This window comes from Ylistrum balloti, unplaced genomic scaffold, assembly GCF_031769215.1.
Source record: "Ylistrum balloti isolate Yb309-2 unplaced genomic scaffold, AGI_CSIRO_Ybal_v1 Utg370282, whole genome shotgun sequence".
In the NCBI taxonomy this organism is placed as follows: domain Eukaryota; kingdom Metazoa; phylum Mollusca; class Bivalvia; order Pectinida; family Pectinidae; genus Ylistrum; species Ylistrum balloti.
In genome coordinates this window covers 877,823-900,819 of record NW_026782216.1, presented here as the reverse complement: position 1 = coordinate 900,819, position 22,997 = coordinate 877,823, and the positions used below count along the sequence as shown (strand labels likewise).

Below are 22,997 nucleotides of genomic sequence, written 5' to 3'. Positions count from 1 at the left end.
ATGTACATGGTGAGAATAGAATTTATATTTCATATCTATGTATTTCATCCTAAATAGGGATGATAAAATGTTACTGTTAGGATTTATCAAACATGTTCAGAAGAAACAAGTTGTTGTCTTATGTCCTATAAGTGTTTAAATCCTGAAAACAGTTGTAAGCATTGATATGTATAGTTAATTTTTAGACTTAACTTTATTAAAAAATTATTGTGAAACAAGTTTTTACCACTTGTATTAATCACTCTTGTTAGACTGAATGGAATTGTCTGGAATGGGGTCTTGATTTGGAATAAAACTGGAGTACCCAGGGAAAGCTGGCCTGGCAGGTGACCACATTCCCTTTCATGTCGGTTCCTGGAATCAAAACTCCAGACTTATAGGTGAAAGACAAGTGTGTTATCACTGTACCACCCAACCACACTGTATAATCTGGCCACAGTGAGCACATTTATAATTGAAACTTCACAAGTGTGAACATTTTTATACGCCCAACAAAAGACGTTTTGGATATTCACGGGCATATTTTGTTCCACTTTGCGGTACTCTTGTTAAGTATGATTTGACCACAAAGACTGCTTTTGTAACTAAAGTGTTCATCTATGGGCATTTGTGAGTATACTCAGGTCACAATGACTGCATTTGTAACTGAAAAAGAACAGCCATGGACATTTTTATATATTGTCAGATAGAATGACTTTTAGTATGGAACTTAATTTGGAAAAACAAACTTCATTTCGTGGCTGCCAACTTTCACAATTTCTGCATCGCAGCAAGTTCACAGCAATTAATTTTCATGAAACCAACTATATATTTAACTACAGTATAAATAATTACTTCCTGGTCATATATTTTAGACAGTTTACTTACATCAATTTAGTTCAATCTTGAAAGAAAGTTACGTTCTACAGGTGCATCCACCTTGTTCATAAAGTGTCTAGTGTACAGATTGACAACATTCTACAGGTGCATCCACCTTGTTCATGAAGTGTCTAGTGTACAGATTGACAACATTCTACAGGTGCATCCACCTTGTTCATAAAGTGTCTAGTGTACAGCCTGACAACATTGGTGTCACCTTTAATGTTTATAATGATGATCACTGTCTTTGAAATGAGCGTTACTGGGTTTTCCTTTTGAATAGACTCACCTTTTATTGATATGCTATTAGAAAGTTAACACAACTCAATATTGAATAATAGATTTTTTATTTATTTAATCCTTTAATAGTATATTCTACCTTAGTTGCAAAGATTTTTTGTTGCTCCATTCGTTTTTAATGTTATTATTACTATTTAAATTATCATAAGCGTTAAAATGTCCTTCCCGTGGTCACGTTGGACAGGTTAAATTGATGGAAACTCTCCAGACAAGAATGAAGTTAAAATGTGCAAATATGGCGCATTCTTCATGTGATCATTTTGGAAGCGAAGCTGAAAAACAAAACCATGATATCGGATGTAAGCAGTGGTAAGTGTATCAGTAAAAGACATTGTCCCTGTCATATTTGTCAATGATAACACAAACTACGTTTAAATGACACTAACAGATATTGATATTCCTGTTAGAAAAATAAGTGTGACTACAAACATGTCTACACGGGGGTCGCCATTTTCATTCAGGCCCAAAACTGTTCTGAAGTTATCAGAGCAGCATGAACATTTGTAAACAGATCTAGCTAGACCTGGAATTTCCTCAAATAGTGAAGGTTGATTTTTTGTTGAAATTGAGTCCTGCGATTTCTATAAGACTATAAGTAGATGGTTTTGTACAGTTTTCTCAGAAAGTATCTTAAAAAACTTTGGCAGAATATACCTTTACATGCTTTTTTTTTAATAAGGAAAACTCTACATTTATACACACTTATCTATTTTGTAATAAACCTGATGTTTACCTTGACTTCTTTCTTTACAAAATACACCAATAAAACGAGATCCTAGAGATATCTTGGCACCCAACATATTTAATCTTTGTTTTTTGTTTTGTTTTATCTTTTCTCTTCTGTTCTCTTTTCTGTTTTGGCTCTTTATGGTAAAATTTTTTTAATATTACTTGCAGAAATAGTGATAATTATCTTAAACTGCCAAATACAAGGAGGTCACTTGGAAGCCATTTTGTTTTTCTGATCCGTTCCGAAAAAATCATACTAGGGACCAAGAGGAACCTAGGTATGAAAACTGAGAGAGATCCATTCAGTAATTTTTAAGAAGAAGCAATAACAAATTTTATTTGGTGAATTCCAAGATGACCAATGGTCAGTTTTTTTTTTTGTTTTTCTGATTAGTCCCAACATCAAATGGGCACAACTAGGGAAATACATATGAAATAGGAGAGCGATCCATTCAGTACTTCCTGAAATTTAGGAATAACAAACTCACTGAAACTAAAGATGGCTACCAAGAGGAACCAATACATGAAATTTGAGAAAGATCTTTGCAGTATTTATGGAGGGTTAGCAATAACAACTTTTAAAAGTTAAAATACAAAATGGCCACCTGTCAGTCGTTTTGGTTTTTTTTTTCTTTTTTTTATCAGACCCAAAAATCAGATGGGCAAAACTAGGGATCAAGGGGAACCAACATATGCAGTTTTAGAAATGTCCATCTAGTACTTCTCAAGAAATAGCAATTGATTACAGATGGTCAGACCTAAAGGAACCTATACATGAAATATTTGAGAAAGATCTATACAGTAGTCCTCAAGAAATAGTGATAACAAACTCGCAAAGTCAAAATCCAAGATGGCCGTATGTCAGCCATTTTGTTTCTCTGATCAGATCCAAAATTAAACTAGCACAACTAGGGACCAAGGGAAACCTGTACATGTAATTTAAGAAAAATCCATGAAGTACTTCTCAAGAAATAGCGATAACAAACTTCATTGAAAAAATCCAAGATGGCTGCCTGTCTGCCATTTTGTTTTATTTGATCAGTCCCAAAATAAATTGGTACAAATAGGGATGAAGGGAAACCTACATATGCAATTTGAGAAATGCAAATCCAGTATTTCTCTAAGAATAACAATTGATTACAGATGGTCAGATCTAAAGGAACCAATACATGAAATTTGGGAAAGATCTATACAGTAGTCCTCAAGAAATCATGATAACAAACTTGCAAAGTCAAAAAACAAGATGGCCATATGTCAGCCATTTTGTTTTTCTGATCAGACCAAAAATTAATTTTTTACAAAAAGGGACCAAGGGGAACATTTATATGAAATTTAAGAAAGATCCATCCAGTACTTCTCAAGATATAGTGATTGGTTATAGACAGGTGGACGGACAACGGATGGACAGACCAAGGACGCAGAGCGATTTGAACAGTCCACCATCTGATGATAATGGACTATAAGCAAAATAATATTGTGAAACAGAGACCTCATCTGACCATCAATTTATGCATATCATTGCACATTAAAGTATGTTGTTAAAAACAAATGCAGAATTGTTTCATTTCACCTCTTTATTGATATAAAAACAACAGTCACTTGAGCCCTCCTATTTATGGAATGACTACAGAAACAATTATCAATAAGCATTATTAATGTCTTTGTGTAAAACAAATCAACGGTTACAAAATGGTCATTTTCTTGTGATTCAACTAATTATCTACAACTGCTAAAATCTATTCATCAGTTCTTTACTCATCGAATACCTTGTCACAGTCAAAGAGATATGTGAGCGATGGAAAATATTTGTCTTCAAATCCTTGCCAGGATCAGTTCAGAAGCCAATCAGAGAAGATCATTGCAAGAAGAAGTGACCTATCAATTAGCTTGTAAAGAGAATCGGAGCTTCAACTGTATTCATCAGCCAATCATGGACCAATGGATAAACTTATAGTCAGGCGTTTTCAATTAGGGTAAATACTAATCTACTGATCAACACTTTGCACCATGAAAATCTGTGAGAACTTGTCAACCTTGGTCACTTCAACTAGAATGCAACTGCTGTAAAATCTTTTACCAATTTGTCAGTATTTTCTTGTGACATTAACAGCATAGAGAGTATAAACAGAAAGAACTTTGACGAAATAACTTCTTATCACATGTGAATCTTTCTGTTAAGTAGAACCTAACATCTACTACAACATACACAAATACATTTCTGTTAATACAATTATTACAAAACTAGATCTTAGACTAGACATCCTGTCTGTCAACATGATTAAAACTTAGTACATGTAAGACAAGGTTATGGCATCGTTTTGAACTGATCTGTATCCGTGAAAGAAGTTTCAAGGCACCACAACGTAACTCAAAACAAGTATTTCACACATTTCCTGACACACGTAATGATTCTGAGCTTTTTGAACTAGACTTTCCATATTAGACCATATGATAAATGGTACTTAATTCTACGTCTTTAATGAGTATTCAAATATTTAGATAGGCAAGACTAGTCTAAACAGAAACATGCGAAGGCAAAAAAAAAGTTCCTATATCATGTTTAAAAAAACAACTGAGGCAAATTAATTTAGTACACTGTAATATCACATTGACGAGAATCAACAGTCAATTTTGTTATGTTAATAAACAGCCAATGTTTTTTAGTATGTCACTACATTAACTAAAAAAAGCACATAGGACCTGTATCACTCACCTGAAACATTTTTCAGTTGACTTTGACAAAGTGAAGTATTGTCCATAAAAAGAGGGGTTTAAAACTCAAACCAAATATGGTCAAAATCTGACTACAGACATCAATTAATATAACTTATTGTACTGTCCACTTTATCCATGGATATTTGAGACTAATTGGTCAAATTGTTACAGAAAAAAGATGGATTTTTAAAGACTTATATGTACAGTACATTCATTTGCCCCCTCAGCCTGAAGGGGGATCAGACCAATCGTTTATACAAAATAGTGTCCCCTTTACCCAAGGATGTTTCAGAGAAAACTTTAAAAGAATGTTAAATTTCCATTTTTTGGGCCCTGCCCCTCAAGACCCACATGGCCAAGATGCACTCTTTATACAAAACTTGTTCCTCTTTTCTAACAGATGATTTTGACCACATTTGGCAAAATCTGTTCAGTGTTTGTAGCAATTTATCAATGAAATACAGATGTCTCACAATGCAAGGAACAGATTCCACTTTACATGTATAGTACTAGAGTATTGCCATTTCTCAATTCAAATTCACTTCTGGTAAAATACTGATCAGTGCAACAATGTGGCAAACTACACACAATTTTCCCCATTATAAAACTACCCCAAATAGAATTATATGCTTGATATGATTGAAATTGGTATGTACATATCTATAATTTATAATATCGTCAAGAAATATGACTTCAGACAAACATTGAGCACACTGAGGTAAAAGAAGGATATGTGTAATGTATATTTTGTGATATTGATTTGCTATAAAAAGAAAAAGAGGGAAGCAATCCAATATATATTCAAAACTTCCTTCTTCTCAAATGACTTCAAAATTCAATTTATTACTAATTTCAATATTTGAAATAGCTATACCTTACCATATATAATGCTTTTAGAGTATGGATTAAAGTAATCCACAAACAAAAAACTCCTTAACAATTTCTTACTTTATAATTTCATCCTCCTCATAATTTCAAAGATGTCAATATTCTCGAACCTTAAATATTTGACAGACGATGAAGACCCAGGCCTGGTAGCAATGTTACTATAAATGACAAATGTACCCATTGATGAAATAATTTATTATAAAACTCTTTAATAAGTCAGTATGTAGGCTAGGGATATTCCATCTGAGGGGTCACAAAATGTCGTAAAATCAAGGCTTTGCCAAGGGTTTTACCAGATTTTGTGACCTTGAGGGCTTTGCCAAAGGTTTTACCACATTTTATGACCATGTGGGCTTTGCCAAAGGTTTTATCACATTTTGTGACCTTGAGGGCTTTGCCAAGGGTTTTACCACATTTTGTGACCATGTGGGCTTTGCCAAGGGTTTTACCACATTTTGTGACCTTGAGGGCTTTGCCAAAGGTTTTACCACATTTTGTGACCTTGAGGGTTTTGCCAAGGGTTTGACCACATTTTGTGACCTTGAGGGCTTTGCCAAGGGTTTTACCACATTTTGTGACCTTGAGGGTTTTGCCAAGGGTTTGACCACATTTTGTGACCTTGAGGGCTTTGCCAAGGGTTTGACCACATTTTGTGACCTTGAGGGTAACTCAATTTGAATTCAAATCTATCCAAACAAAATGATGAATATTTTTTAGAGACACATTGTGGTCCTTGAGGAATTGATTAATAAATAAAATGTTTCTGAGTTGTGATCAACAAAATAATATAAATTTTGAACAAAAATATCAACAATATATATAGGTAAAATATATGTAACATATAGATAAAAGAAAATCCTACAGATGTATATATCTAATTCAAGAATATCATATCAAAATCTTCCGAGTAAAATACATATTTTTTAATATATACAGAATGGTTTTAAATTGATTTCTCAAGACAAGACATTAAAAGTCTGCATTAAAGAAAAACACAGATATGTACAAATTTCTTACGATAAATGAAATTACTCTATATCATCTGTTTAATGCTAGGCCTATTAAACATTTTTTTGAGGATATATCATAATCCCATTAAAATACCAGAATATTTTCATCAAGGTTTGTGAAAAGCAAAATATCTATAAAATCAATAAATCATTGAAAATAATTTGATAAAGTTTAAAGAACACATTTCTTAATTATCTTTCACGGTTTAGTGAAATTCTTCTCTTCATCAAATTTTAAAAAATAGAGGAAAAATGAGTATAAGTATGTTATGATATAATGAGGACTATCACACTATACCTCCAACAAATCTATGAAACGTTTTTTTTAATTATGGCAAAATCAGATCAAATATAAAAAGTCATAAACAGACATAAAAAGTATAAAACACCCAACAACACACATTAAAACAAATATTAGGGCTATTCCAGTAAGACATCATTCATCTAGGGTTACTGCCTATAGAATTTGATTCATAATTTACTTAGAACTAATAGGTAGAAAACCCAGCTATGGATAAAGTGATTTGATTTGGAGTCCTGGGGACAAGATGTTTTTTCTGAAACAGTCCTAAGCTTGTTATTTCAGACCTAAGTTAACATTGCTTTAAAACTACATCACATACAAAAGTAAATATCAAATCAGTTAACACAAATAATTACAAAAAAGTTGTCTTTTAGAAAAACTATAAATGACAATAACCCACAAGGTTGTTATGAATAAACCAAGAAATCCAAAACAAGAATTTTGTAAAAGATCAAACACTAAAGACTAATATTTCCATCAGGTATTTGTTTCAATCTTTTTTAAAGATGCATTAAAATTGCTAGAATTTGATACCATGAAAATTTCATAACTTCTGTGAAAAATGTATCCTTTTTGCTTAACGTCTTTGGTCAAACTGCAAAAACAATTACTAACATAAATAACTATTTTTACAGAAATGCAACTATGGCACAGTACATATTTTACTTCCTCAAAACAAAAATATCATGAACTGCTATTACTAATCATAACTTCAATATCAAAAAAACTGTTCATTATATATAGATACATAAAATACTGTCATACAAAACTTATATAATTATGCATTTGAAGCAGAATCTTTGAATTACAGAAAAAGACAAATGTGATGTATAAAATGTAAAAGATATAGTATCTAATAATGTAGCAATTAAATTAAACTGATCTATTATATCAAATGAATGATCCACATTACTACAAGGTCTGTCTGTCCTGTATTGCTCACAATGAACATCTCCGACTTCACGAAAGTCACAAATGTAAGTAAAACTTGGTTTAGACAATGACAAGAACATAAATATACATTATATAAAGGTTGAATTCGTGTGCTTGAATTGAGAAACTATACATAGGGTAGAAATTTCAAATTAGGATTGAAATGAATAATAAAAGTAGTAATATTATGAGCACCCAAATCAATTTTTAATTCACATAAGCTGTTGGAAATGGAGAAAAAAGTTTGAGTCAAACTATAGTTAGTTTTAAATATGTACAGCAATTTCTTCAATTAGGAATTTGAGAAAAGCAGAATATTCACTTTTCCTTTGCTCATACAGCTTGAAAAACTATTTTCTTTTTAACAGAATATATATTAAACCATCACTTATTCATACCTGTATACTGAATATGCAAAAAAATGTTATTCAATACTGTTTAGATGTTACAGATACAGAACGATTTCTAAAATCACAAGGCTACTGAAGATTGTTAAAGCAGATTTAAAAAAACAAGTTTTCTCTGATTATGTACAGAATTGATATATGAATTTAAATAACATCTTCAATATATTACATATATCACCGGTATATAGGAAAACATGACTGAGGATCACATTATTTTGATATGCTGTTGACATGACTAATGTCTTTACTTTATGTATGAAGAAATAATAACCCTGTTTTTTTATAATAATAAGCCCATCCATGTCAGATACAGTAAAAAATACTGTTTTAATATCCTGTAAAAAGCCTATCTCTGCACTTTAATCAGAGATTTATTGGACAATCTGGGTAATTCAAGGCTAATCTACATAGGTGTGTGTATAAACAAATTCATGTAATCCTCTTAATTTCCCTAGCCTTCCAGATTTTCCATTAAATATTGAGCACTAATTGTACAGTAATCTTCTTGCTCAAATGCAGTTCTTGAGTACATCATATTATCAATTATTCAGTCATTGTGTTATTGTATCCAGAATAATCTCAAATCTAATATAATATAATATTAAGATTTCAATGCAAATGTTGTCTGACATGTCACTTGTGTCAGGACAAATAGCTTATCGCAGATAAATCACAAGTTGAACATTTCAACATTCTATGCTGCATTACGACTAGAGAACTGAACTTTGACATCCTGTTTTGGTTTAGAAACTGGCAGCCATTTGTGACTGAAATCCTGGTTACCTAGAAGCTCAAATTTCCAGGAACAAAGGAGACGCACAATAATGGTCTGTAACAAAAGAAGATAAGAACCTGATAAAGTGGGTCAAGACAATATCCAGGAAATAATTCTAAGCTTTTCTTTATGCTTCATTATAAATATTATCAACAGTTACATGTATATATCTCCACTCTGTTAGTTCAAGAGAGAAGTTAACCCACGAATATATGACTACAAATAACAGTTACTGTATCTATTATTCAAATATCAAAATTAAAAGTCTAACAAGCAGCCTAGTAGGCTTGACCATCACCTGAGCTAAGCATTACTCAATATAAAGGTTGTAGGGTATGTAGCTTTATTAGTGTCACAATAAAGAGCATTTGGTTGTACCATGTCTGGGTGTTGAGAAGAAGATTTTTGAAATTGGAGTCAATTTGATCCAATTTGGCACCACCCATCAGCCCCTTGGGGTCAGCCAGGATCAATATGTACATACCATCAAGCTGTCATCCTTCACTAATAATTCCAACCAAGTTTGAAATATATCCAATGTAATTGAAACAAACTATGCTTGAAAATATACTTTTCCTTAATAAACTATAGTAAATTTTACCCCTCCCCAAGGGGAAATGTGAAATTTTGGGGCCACAAAACTGACAATTTTGGTAAAGCACCGTAAGATGCTACCATCCATCAGCAGCATTTAGTTCTACCCTACTGGGTGTTGAGAAGAAGATTTTTAAAAGTTAGTTCAATTTGACTGCTTTTGACCTTGCCTCTCAGAACCCTGAGGAGGGTGCCATATAATTCATTATTTCATTTTATATTTTGACTTGAAAAAGTTTATCCAAAATTGCACTGAAATCTCTTCAGGTGTTTTTTCAGAGGAGGTCAAAATTTTATGTTAAAAGTTTACTGACACAAGATGCACAATGCACAATGAAAGGGGATTGCAATTGATCACCATGAGACTAAGTCTCAGGTGACCTAAAAATTCTTCAAAAGATTGAGTTAATAGATTCTAAGTTAACAGACCCTTTTCAATTGCTGATATGATATAGAGTAATTTTATTCTACATACCACAAACTATGACAGCTCTTTGGATTACATAGTTTTAAAGAAGAAAACTAAGCTGCTTCAACATCAAATTTCACAAGCCTTAATCTAAAAAAATTAACATCCAATCTGAAAAATTCAAGTTTCAAGAGAATTCAAAGATGATTTTAACCCATCTAGCGTTAAAGCTTAAGGTTTTGTAGAAGAAATCACTAAAAGTAAATTTAGAAAAAAAAATCCGATAAGGAAGACAGGTAATGGATATGTTTGCTTTTAATAATTTGATATTTACATGACACATCTGCACACCCTTCAGCTCAGGTAAGCTAAAAGTTCAAATATTTCAGCAGGTGAGTATAGTCTGTGAAACTGACCTGAAGTATCTTCCATACCAGATGCCGGCCTATACAGTTACGTGGACCAGCTCCAAAACAAAATAGCTTCTCCTTCTGTGCTGGTGAGCTGTAATGAAAAAATTTTTAATGCGACTTACTTGAAATTTTAAATACATTTTAAACCAAAGATATAAGAGAATTTCTATATAACACACACATACAGTAGCATCAAAAACACTGTATTTGTCAAATCTAATTAGCTATACAAGTTATTTGTGGGAAAAGATGTAACTTGTTTATCAACAATAGATTCTAATGCCAAAATCAAAATACATGGTTTTGCCATGACGACTGCCTGTATATGATAAATACCTGTCTACAGAGGCCCTTGTTATCATCGTAACAGAACCAAGGACATTTTTCTCCACTCAACAGAGTGGCCATTACATTGGCTTTACAGTGGTTTTATTTGATAATGATTGTTACTGCTAGACAAAAGTTACCAGTTAATCCAACGGTGTGGATTAAATGTATCAGGGTCGGCGAAGGCATCAGGGTCACGGTGGGCAGCCTGGGTCACATACAATATTGAATGTCCGGCAGGAATTTTATACCCTCCTAACACTATATCCTGTAACAGAATAAACACAATTATCATATCAAAATGTGTAGTGAAACACCATCACTCTTTGACAATATAGACATGCAAACATTCTATGTATATTTATTTCTTGTAATACAGAGGTGGGGCCTCTGTGTCAGCAAGTGTGCAAACTATAAGACAAGACATGAAAGAAAACTTCATTTATAGAGATCATAATTACCTGGTTTGGGAATGCTTAATAGTATGCACCAAGGAATATAAAACCAGAAACTTTTCTGTGTGATATACACCTCTGATAAAGTCATCACCAATATCGTAAGGAATTCTTTCTTGCAATTGAAACAACAAAAAGATGACTCTGCTCCGCTGCTCTAAAGAGTGATACACAACACATGCGTATAATGTTGCCGATCAGGGAAATCAATGTCTCTGTTATTCAGAGAATTAAATTCCAAAATTAAATTTCTCTGTTTTTGGTGATATCATAATGCATATGATGCCATTAAGCTATAGTTTCACAATTTCACAATAGAATTCTGAGCCAATAACAGCTGCGCTAGATGTTATTACGCATGTGATCATAATAAATGTGTGTTATTACACAACTAACAAGGTATTTAAACAATTTCTAAATAAAAGTATTGTCAAATCATATCTTTTGTGGGGCTCAATTTTTGTTGTTTTTACAAAAATTTATATTTCACTTGATTCTGTGAATACATACAGCTCAATGAATCTGCTTGTACATACATGTGCTACAGTTTTAATAGTTCCTAAACATAAGTATTCACCTTTTTCACGATCCTGCGTCCACCAAGGAATGGAGGATAAAGCCTCTGTACCTCTAATAGCACAGCTTCCATCATTTCTGGGTCACTGAGAAGCTTCTCCTGTAAATCTCCCTGTTAAAAACATTTACATGATCAGGAATTTAAAACAGGTAGAATTTTTGCTTGATTTTAGGGTAATCAGAAAGCACGTAACTTAGGCTGTCATTGATGACATTTTATGGTGGGAAAAGAGGGGTTATATCTCTCCATCCCATCCCATCCCACTCATTATAAACCTAATCAATAGCATATCTTCCAATATGTTCATATTAAGTTCATATCTAACCCATATTATCATAACATCAAGTTCTACGCCTTATCAGATTCTGGTACACATTTAGGTTTTACATAGGAGTACTGATTTCTTTTAGACATTTCCTAGTTTCTTTAATACAAATGTATTCTTGCTCACCTTACCCTGGTATAGATTTTAAACAATAATTGATCTGGAACAAATTTCTAAATAAATTGTATCATGACTTAGAATAATTATTTTAACTTGATCCTATTTTAGCCTTTGAATGGCTTATGAAACAATCATTGATATCATACCAATAAATCTACACAGAGTTAATTACAGTTGATTGCTATGCATACCTTCTCTTTTCCCACCTCCATGATTAGAGAGGTCAGCAGGGAAGACAATGCCTTGGGTACCAGTGCAGAAGTAAACAGCAGAAGATGATTATTGATGAAGACTTCACGAAGCCCGTCTTCACTTGTTGATGCTGCATCCTCCACTTTCTGAGCAAACTGTCCTGAACTTTCTTCTCGTTTTGAGATTATAATCTTTAAAAGTGAATCCTGAGTCAAAGACAAGAAATACAGTTTATCTTTTGAACCAAATCTTGTGCACAAATCTTACTATTTTCCAATGGCAACAAACATTCAGATATTTTCACTTGTACACAATTTCACTTTATTTTTTAACTTTTTTTCTCACATGGAAATACGAAATATAAGATGCATATTTTAGAAAAAATATACAAATAGAATCTAAAATTATAAGTCATACTTCAATCTATTACATATATCAAACGTAATAATGATTTATGTAAAATATGATGGCTTGATCTATTTATACACTGGTGAGATGAACATGTGCTGATACATTTGTACCAATAACCCCATCTATTGATAATAAGCAAGCAATAACAACATAGGTTGCCAATTTCAGGTTAATCATATCTCTAATTAGCTTTATTTAGACTGCGTTTTGTTACCAGTAACTTACCTTTGCATTGAGAGCTTGACTGTAGGTAGAGCCACTTGTCATCGGCAGTTTTAGAGGTAAAGGTACAGAAATTATACCTGTTAAAAAAGCAACAACATAACTTAACAATGTGTCTGTGACAAAAACTAAATCTCCTGATCACCATATCACCAGAGCACTGACAATGATCTTCTGAAATTTGTAACAGTGACCTTGATTGACCCAAAACCTTTCAACTCAAGCCTGTTTAAAAGTTATTTTTATATTTTATCACTGTTAGAAGCTTGATGAGAATCCCCAAGAGATTGAAGCACTGACAATCTTTCTTAAAACAACTGGCAATAATCTAATTAAAAATTATACCAGTATTAATTTTGTTATCAGACCACAACCTCTATATTTATGACGTAAACTTACCATGCCAATGTGTGGTTGTCAAGGCCACAATTGTGTTAGCTGTCTGGCAGGCATCAGTAAAATTTAGCCCTAGGAATACACTCAGACAAATCTCTGTACAAATTTTTTTCATAAGTGAATACACACATGTTGGTTCCCTGAAAAAAGAATTCAGTATATCAGAAAGTGTGCATCTACATACCCAAACACCAGTTATTTTTTAACCATTTATGAACACCTTGGCAAGATTCAGGGCAGTGATAGAAAGAATAGGATGACAGGAAGAATGTAATGTCCTAGACCTTTCTGATCAATTTCAAAAGACCTTATCACATTATTTCACCATCTTGTGTGTCAAATAGGGATATTTCAGCCAATGAGAGCAGATTTTTAAACTGTCAAACAATGAGGTTTGCCACATGTTTGAAAATCTAAATTTCCTTTTCCCGATAGTTGAGAACCACAATTTCTATGAAACCAGCATTGATAATTTTTATCTCACCCAATTTGCTAACTTCTTTACTAAAGAAATGCTGATAATACCTCATGAGACTGTTGATGTGATGTTATTGAAATAACAATGTGATGCAATACACTTTTGTTGGCTGTCTCAATCGATCCCGTGGTTAGGAAACAAAATCTCACACACAGGAAAAATCTGGACTGAAGGAATATTCCATGCCCCCTGGCTATCTCACCCAAATGGGTATGAGTTTCTTTTACTCTACTGGCCTAGCTTTGTACTATCATCTCATCCTTGTTATAACCATTGACATAACCTTGACAATAAGTTAAGCAGAGACTCCATATACATAAGAAAGTGTCAGAGTAATCATTCATCCCCTTGTGGTTAAGATAGGGGATCTCAGCCCTCACAACCCTTGATGAAGGATATTCAAGTTTCATACACCTGGCTTCAAATTAACAATCTTCATTCTCTGGCTGAGATTATCTTAGGCGTTGGGGGGAGGGAGTGAATGGGGAAGGGGCAGGGGGTTGCAGGTCATTGTAGGCATCATGAGGAAAAACAGGAAATTGTTGGATGAATTCATAAAATTTGTGGACTTGCTGGTTGAAGTGCAGAGAAGATTCAGTCTACCGTACTTGGCATTCAATCACCCAATCATTAGAATTCTGCCCAGGAGAAAAAAAATATGAAGTAGAGAGAGTGTATGTATATAAGATCTATCACACAACAAAGATATTCATAGTTATTTTGAAATTACCAAAATGCAGAAGTATGATGACATCTTTTAAAAAAATAGTAGCGTTGCTTAATCTAGTCTGAGTTATTGAAACAATATTTTGACATTTTATATTGATCAGGATACATGAATATTGTTCAGTGAATCCACACAGACATGAAAAGTTTATACAAATTTCAGATAATCCAGACAATGCCAAATCTTGAAATAAAAGTATGCAATATTTTTTTTCCTTTCTTTTTTGATTTTTTAAAGCAACAGCATTTTAGGATGTTCAGTAAAAATACTGAATAAAAACAAAGTTTCTTCACCAACACCAGAAATTTTACAATGCTAAATTCATGTGATTACTTGTTTGAAGTTCAGAAAACTGATTGCATGCATGTGTTAGGTTGCCATGGTCCAAATCAAAGACTGTTTCACCCATTTTGGGTTCAGAAAAAAAATAGAAACAATACAAATTCATATATCAATCTAGGCACAGAAAGCATATACTTACAGAACTGATGAGTTATCTTCAAAAAATATTGTGTTTGTAGGTTAATAACCTTGAGTAATATCTATGGTCAGGCCAGCTGACAAGTATCATATTATATTACAATCCATGAACAATGAGAAAGGTGTCAAAAGATGGCTGCACAGCAATGTTAGTGTTGTACAATTTTAAAACTGAAACCATGATAGAAATGTATCAAGTCAAATTTATGATAATGACTGTTTTAATGCTATTATATTACGGAGAGATGCCTCTGATCGCCATAGTCACAGAGGTCATTCAAAGGAAATATTTCCTAAACAATCCACAACTATGCTAAGAAAAAAAAACATTTTTCAAACAGAACAATAAAAATTTGGAATGAACTACCAGAAAATGTTGTATCTGCTGGGAATGTTGATTTATTTAAACACACACTAGATGATCACTGGAAAACCAAGCACTTTTCTTTAATTATAAAGCATCAATCCAGGTATCAAGTCCAGTACTGGATATATGTATTTTATTATGTATTCATAATGTATTGTAATGAGTCTGGTATAGAGGACTATGACAAGTCCTGAACCAGAAATAAACTTAACTTAACTTATTTTTGATTGACATCTATAATAAAACGTACCTATATGAACATTTATGGGTTGACTAAAAACTGGTGCTAACTTTAAGTACATAAATTTACCATCACTTACAAATTTCATATATTTAAAAATTTCATCCTGTAATGATAATTACTTTGGAGTATGGTAATGTATAAATAAACACTGAATTTCATGTGATACAATTCATGTACATACTTTGGATTGATGGTCGCTACAGCTTTGTCCACCACACTGCAACAGATCAAATCATATTACTTCTTTTAAAATTCATGTTCATATATACAGTCAAAAGCTATAAACTTTATCTATTTCATAACAATTGCACAACAAGCTATCAGTTTCCATGTGATACTCTTATTGGGTCCACAGATTCTTCATGTACAAGGAAACCATTGTATCCTGTAAAATCTCATATATTTGGGCAGGTGCCCAAACAATCTTTCACAGGTAGTAGAATCCCGAGGCTATGGGCCAGGATAAAATGGAGTTAAATGAAAGGCATTTCAAGGCCCACATAGCAAGAATGTTTGCACTCTTTGCAAATCTATTTACCAGTAGATATTAAATAACTTATCTGATATTTAACAGAACGAGAGACTTACAATGTACCCTGTCACAAGCTGTGGTAGTTTTATGTAATTAAGTAGAGTAAATGAATTAGCTGTTATTTGATTACAACTAGATTGCAGAAATGTATAACTTACCTCTCTATAGTTTACAGGAATGGTACTTAACCTGCCTGCAACACTACATTTATATAAAATGATAAAAACACCTGTTAATTGTTAATCTGTTGAAAGCCTTGCATCATTTAAACATTAAGTAATAACGGAGACCTTATCAATCTAGATTTACCAGTATGAATTACTGCTTTTCCTGCCTATATACTTATTAGTACCTCTTTTGTCTATAGTTAATTGGAAATAATGGACACCTCACCTGTCTATTGTAAGCTGGTAAGTATCTATGGATTCCAGAGTGAACAGCTGTTTTAAAGAACTTCGCAATTTCCTGGCATCTTCTCCTAAAACACACCATCATACAGGTTTCTAAACTTTATCAAAAAAATAAAATCTATGCTCTAGTCATTAACTGAGTTCACCAATATAGTATATTCAGACATTCTAATTTTATATCAACAGAGATCGGGAGGAGGAGGTTGCATTTTCCACCAGTTTTGTCTGTCCAAACTGGCCTTAGAAAAGATATCTCGATGCTGACAATAGTCTTAAAAGTAATTTGAAAGAAGTCTACAATGGTACAAAACATCCAGAAATTTGCCAACTTGTGTAGAATATATCCCTTCAAATACTCACATTTTTCCATGCAATACAATAATTTGTGTCTTGTAACATTTCTTCAGCAATGTGAGCTAGGGCACTGTGAAATACCTGGAAATCTAACAATATAATATATCTGCATTGTTCTTTATATTATTATGGCTTACCATCAGAGAACAAGATGTTGTCTCCAAATATCTCTCCCATAAAGGCCTTGTATCCTAGTTCTAGTGATTCGTTGTGGACTGTAATACATCAAACATTCAGTATAATTATTCTTTTTATCATGAGAATCAACATTGAAAATAATGTGGTTGGGAACACAAAATTTAATTTTCAGTTTCAAAAAATCCCATGCAAATGTACATACCTGTCAGTAGTTCGTGAACAGCGTTGTTACTACAGATAAATGCTGTTGGTTTATTCAAAAATCTATTGTAGAAAAGTCGACATTTGTGACTGTTCATATTTTTCTGACAGAACTTCACTGGATCCTTGTAGAATTCATACGACTTGTCTCCTAAAACTGGCAGTCCCACAGATCCAGGTATGGTTGCCATGGTTACAGGACAGCAAAACTTCAACAACTCAAAATTGTTGATCAAGATTGTAGCCTCTTAACCCGCAGCCATTTGATATAAATGCTGTAAGAGTACAATGTACATGTTTTAAAGCATGTGTATTTATCATGTTATTGATTTCAGTTGACTTTTATGGGCATGACGAGTCTTATATAATCCAACAGCTGTCTATCATAGATAAATGTAGTCATTACCTTCAAACCTGGTACAGGCCTTTTCAATAGATTATTGATATTTTTAACCTATGAATGCTGCATATATATACTATAATGTACATCAGTTGCTGACATACATGAACCAATAAAGTACCAGTTCTCAGAAAGGGCCATGAATACATGCATTTCATCAACAAGACTGCAATATTTCTGCAAAGAAAATATTCAAGAAAGTTAAAAGTTTTTTTCTAGAAAATATTGCGGAGTTATGTGCAAATTAACAAAAATCTCCCTCAACATTGGTGGGATTGGTACTTGGCAAGAAATGGTTGGCAACCAGTAGATATCTAATTGTATATTACAGATCTATTTAAATTGTACATTACATATTTTTTTTTAAATTAAGTCTTTCATATACAAACCAACACATTAATATAATCCAATTTCATGTAAGTATTATACTGATTCTATCACTGACTGATAGCCATGTATACTGTTTATGACACTTCATGAAATTATCTGTCTAATGATAATAAGCTTTAGCTGTTCTGAAAATTTCTTCACTTACGATTGCCAAAAATACATAGCAGTTATTACAAACTTTATTTCATTCATCAATATATCTATCAAATAAATGAATTTGACTGTGTATGATATTTTGTATATGTAACATATACTTAGCATAAATTTGATTGGGAAATGTCGTCGAAATATAGTGTCAGATTTAGACAGTGAATAAATTTCTAACTGCTGTAGCTTAGGTCACATTCACAACATGGATGTTGTGCATTATGATGTCACAAAATGTGTCAACTCCTCAAACTTGTTTTTTTTTCTGCAACCTGCAGGTTAAGCACTACTTTGTAATGATGGATGCATATCTTAACAAACTAAAAAAAAAAGTTGTCGGATGCTAAGATAGAAATTGTGATATTTCAATTATATGATAAAAACTATCTTTGCTTGCAACTTATTTAATTTCTATATATACAACATATGAAATCGAACTTAATTCAGAAACAAGTGTTGCACACTTATATAAAACACGTCTCTCCAAGAAGAAACACAAAATTTGTATAGACATAGTCAATATGGATACAAAGCAGAAAGAAAAATAACAAGGTAGGGAGGGAAAGGGAAGGGGGAGTGTCCCAGCTTACCATAAACAGAATTAATCAACTTTAATATATCAGCCTGGAATTCATTGATTCCAGAATAATACATATAAAACTTGATAGAAAATCAAAATGATTTAGACTTAGCTTACCACTGCACTACTTTGACATTAATAGCAGTAATTTTTGTTATCAGAATGATGTTTAAAACCTAAAGTAATCTCAATGTAAGCAATGTATTTGAATGAATGATGGGAGGGACCAAATGTAATATCATACAGTAGTACAGAATATTCACATTTAACCAAGTTATAAGAGTGAGCATCAATCAAATTTCTTAAAGATGAGTATAAAGTTTTGAATACATGTGAAAATTGCAGCATGTTAGTTAATTGTCAGTTAATCAGTTCCAAACAATAATACTTTTACATGTACTTAAATTGAAATCGGGCTAATTATTGCACTATTAGCAAGGTCACAGAGTTGAAAAAAGAAAATAATGTAACAGGAAGTGTTCCTTGCTTTCATATCCATTACAGGTACATAAGGGAATGCCACTAAGATTTCTATGACAGAAGTAAAACTTCAGAGAACTGCACTTCGTCATTAGTCTATATAGCTATTATGGAGAGCTGATGTGAAATTTCTCCACAGAGAAAATTCAGGTCATGCTATAGGTCTGTCTTTACTTCATAAAACTCTAGTCTGTACTGGTCAAACTGACAGACAAAAACTTTAAAACCTTGTGTGCTTGTGCACAGTTACTACCTGGAGTAATAAATTTGTTGCTCAAACAGGAAACAATTGAAGGCAGAAACAAATAAAGTTCTTTTGTGCATTTGTAACAAAAAAGGCCATCATGTGCATGTCCCTGACATAAACCCAGTGACAAATGTGACACTAAATATTTCAAAAAGAAATCTTTTGAACTGGAATGACAATTTACATCATTGACTCTGTTCTCAGTTAGCATATAGAGAATAGCCATTAAAACATAGAATTCCTGAGATAATATATTTGTTCCTCAAAGGGGGTGATTTTAAAAAGGAACACATCAAGTTCTTGTAAATAATTTCAATATTAACAAGTTCAGGTTAGGCACAATCCCTAATGTAGTGATAGCCCTGCATTTGACATTCTCTGTTCCCATCAGCTGTCAAGCTTATACCATCTGTATTCACAGAGTGAAACTTTGGGAGATCAGAATGACATTCAAAGGATAGTTGCTGCTTCGAGTAATCAGTTAGTTACTCAAATGGATGTGCTCAGAAGAATCGAAGTTTGTGTTCCTATTTTATATTATTCCAATAACTAAATATAGGAATTTTGTGGTACAAGTGTAAATCACACTCCGTCATCACAGTTGTATCACGTACATATAACAATCAAGAGTATTAGAACACTTGTAGCCATACCTCGTGTGTCATTTCTCCAATAAAAATGATCTTATGTATGATCATGAGACCGAACCAAAGTAGCGACCGAAAATAAACTCGGAAATATGTAAACAGGAGAGTTCCAATATTAATGGGACATAGTAAGGACAAGCATGAACCGCAACAATGGTCCTGAAACGACCTGATCCATTACAGGGGGGAATATTGTTTTATTGCAAAATGGACACGATAACCAATATAGACATAGACAAGCAAAAGACGAGAAAACTGCAGACCAGATGAAAGATGTCTTAGTTATCAAAGCTTTGTAATCATATATCAGAGACCGGTATTCTGACGTTTTGCTCTCAACTCGGTTCGCACCAAGTCGTTTCGTCCCCAGCATTGTTCACACGACGACGTTTAGAACCCTCGATAAAACTACTTATGTTTATATGTATATTGTGTTTACATCATGTGTATGTTGACCTCTTTCAACCAGTGAAGTGAAGACTTGCTATTTAAGCTACAGTTACCTCCCTGTAACCATGGATTCCATTGGTGTTTAAGTAACATTAAAGGTAACAATCTCGCACGAGTGAGAAATAATTATGCGTTACCGTGATAGTACACACATAATTAATATTTTTGTTTTTATACGATGTGTTACTCAATCCACGTTTACCATGTATTTCTGTAGTAATGACATATCATTTATATATCAATGTACCTGTTATACCCCTTAGTGTTTTACGTGTAATAAACTGACATAAATCCAAGGCTAATGGCTGTAATTTCATTCATCTCTTACAAACAATTTGAAATTATGGTTTTACATCAAAAGATTCGTGAAACAATGCAGGTAACAAATTCAAAAATTTTGATTCTATTTATGACAAGGGAATAAATGAAAGATGTTTTTATTCCATATTTACTTTTGCACAAGTTGTTCCATATATAATCAGACAATATACCATCCTCCAGTAAGGTATTTATATTACAGCCAAACAGAAGTGTCCAACACTTACATTTATTGTACTAGAAGGTAATCCGATACAATACAAGGAATACGATTATTTCTATCGCTAGGAAACGAAATCCATTTTTCATTGTATTTGTATATTGTTTCACAACAGGTAAGTTCATTTAAGAGTGGAATTATTTAACAAAATAAAAATTATAAAAAAAAACAAAACAAATTCTGAATTTATTCAAAAGCATATCAGCTTGTGAACTTTTGGTTCAATATTAATCTGATATCAATTTTCGTGTACCTAAGCTTTATACAGAACACTCATTTTAGTAACTAGGAATGATTTCCAGTTTGATTTGAAGAGGAAAACAGGAGCATCCCGAGAAAAGATGGCTTCCCATCAACCTGTATAAACACCGTTAGACCCTTCAAAGACAATACCGACCTCGGTAATAGATATGCAGCATTAAAACAATATATTAGTTTCAAATGTATCTATCTATCTATATATTATCTATTACTATTTAATAGAACAATTCTGGACAAACTAGCATCGTTCGCTGAGGGCGAAACGTCATTTCTGGATTTTCAATTCGGGGCAAACCGACTGAAGAGGGTGCAAAACGCCATGGTCCGAAACAACTTCGAGACGAAACGTTTTACATTCCCAACGAAATGCAGAAATAATAGTTAGTGTAATTCGAGTCCAAATTCACTTCATTAGCTTGTAAGAAATTCCTCATTATGATTGACATGTGCCGTCTACCTCAGCAACAAGCACCTGTCCATGGAAATGTCTAATGTCTGGTGTTTGCCAATGATAGATGATACAGATACAGGACCTCGGGCTTAGAAATACATGATGACGACAGGTCTGTGTCTGACAGACGTTAAAGTAATACTAATCTAAGTATTGTGTCGCAGTATTGATGAATTGCCTAGTCTGATAAACAGTGCATCGATTTTCAATCATAGCTTTGAATTTTCTTGCCCAAGCCACACTGCGTTTGACAGCTGGTAAAATCTTTTCTTACAAATACAACAATACATGTACACGTGTAAAATTTAAATTATTTTAAATATTTCGATATCGTGACTTGAGTTAATTTTTCAAGCCTCATCGTCTCCGACTCACTATATAATATGTTCGGTACTTAATATCGTCCTCTATATCAACATTTGCCGTCAGTGTCGGTTAGTTTTCTCCGGGACTTGACATGTATTATACATAGTACATTGTGATCTATTACAGAGTCTCAGTCCCTTCTCCTATGATTGTTGGTATCACAGAGCCAAGTCGAGTAGATAATACAAAAACACGCTGTTGTAAATAATGAATCTAAGATACATTTAGTCATATTAACGAACCCACATGCAATATCTATCATTATCATACCAGAAAAAAACTACGAGTGAGTGATAAAAAGATGATGTTATAACGAAGTTTCAGGTGCCGGATGCCGCCATTTCCTACCAAGGGTTACGGTTCTCATAACAAGCCATAATTAAAAAAAAAAAAAAAGACGCACACAATCACGATCGCGAGTAGCCTCCCGTTAACCATCAGTTACCTTCATGCCGGATTTGACATGATTAATCCATTGAGGTCATGACAGATTTATCGATTTATCAGTAAATATCATCGAAACCCCACATTTGTACCTTTAGGCTATATCAATCGTTAATGAACAAAATGTCCGTTTTATCATTCCTACAATTGTACTACAATTCAATTGTATGTTTCCTAATCCTAATAAGATAGATTCGAGTGCGTCATAGGTAACAGTTGTACTATAAACATCTTTCCAATTCCCAATCTTAAAGTAATTACATCACATTTCGTATCATCCGTGGAATAACAGCTTCGGGATGAAT

The 22,997-nt window shown here is 33.0% G+C and overlaps 1 protein-coding gene across 1 annotated transcript; it reads right to left on the bottom strand.

The window, feature by feature from the left end:
* Positions 1-7,842: 7,842 nt before the first annotated feature.
* On the bottom strand, positions 7,843-20,255 carry LOC132552857 (putative cytochrome P450 120). Its single transcript, XM_060217046.1, has 12 exons — positions 20,189-20,255; positions 17,293-17,566; positions 17,090-17,167; positions 16,582-16,666; positions 15,838-15,873; positions 13,364-13,500; positions 12,968-13,044; positions 12,331-12,537; positions 11,695-11,805; positions 10,803-10,930; positions 10,339-10,426; positions 7,843-8,973 (listed from the first exon to the last, which is right to left on the bottom strand). Exons 2-12 carry the CDS (start codon positions 17,480-17,482, stop codon positions 8,839-8,841), a joined length of 1,272 nt encoding a protein of 423 aa, XP_060073029.1. The 5' UTR covers positions 17,483-17,566; positions 20,189-20,255; the 3' UTR covers positions 7,843-8,838.
* Between the last annotated feature and the right edge of the window lie 2,742 nt (positions 20,256-22,997).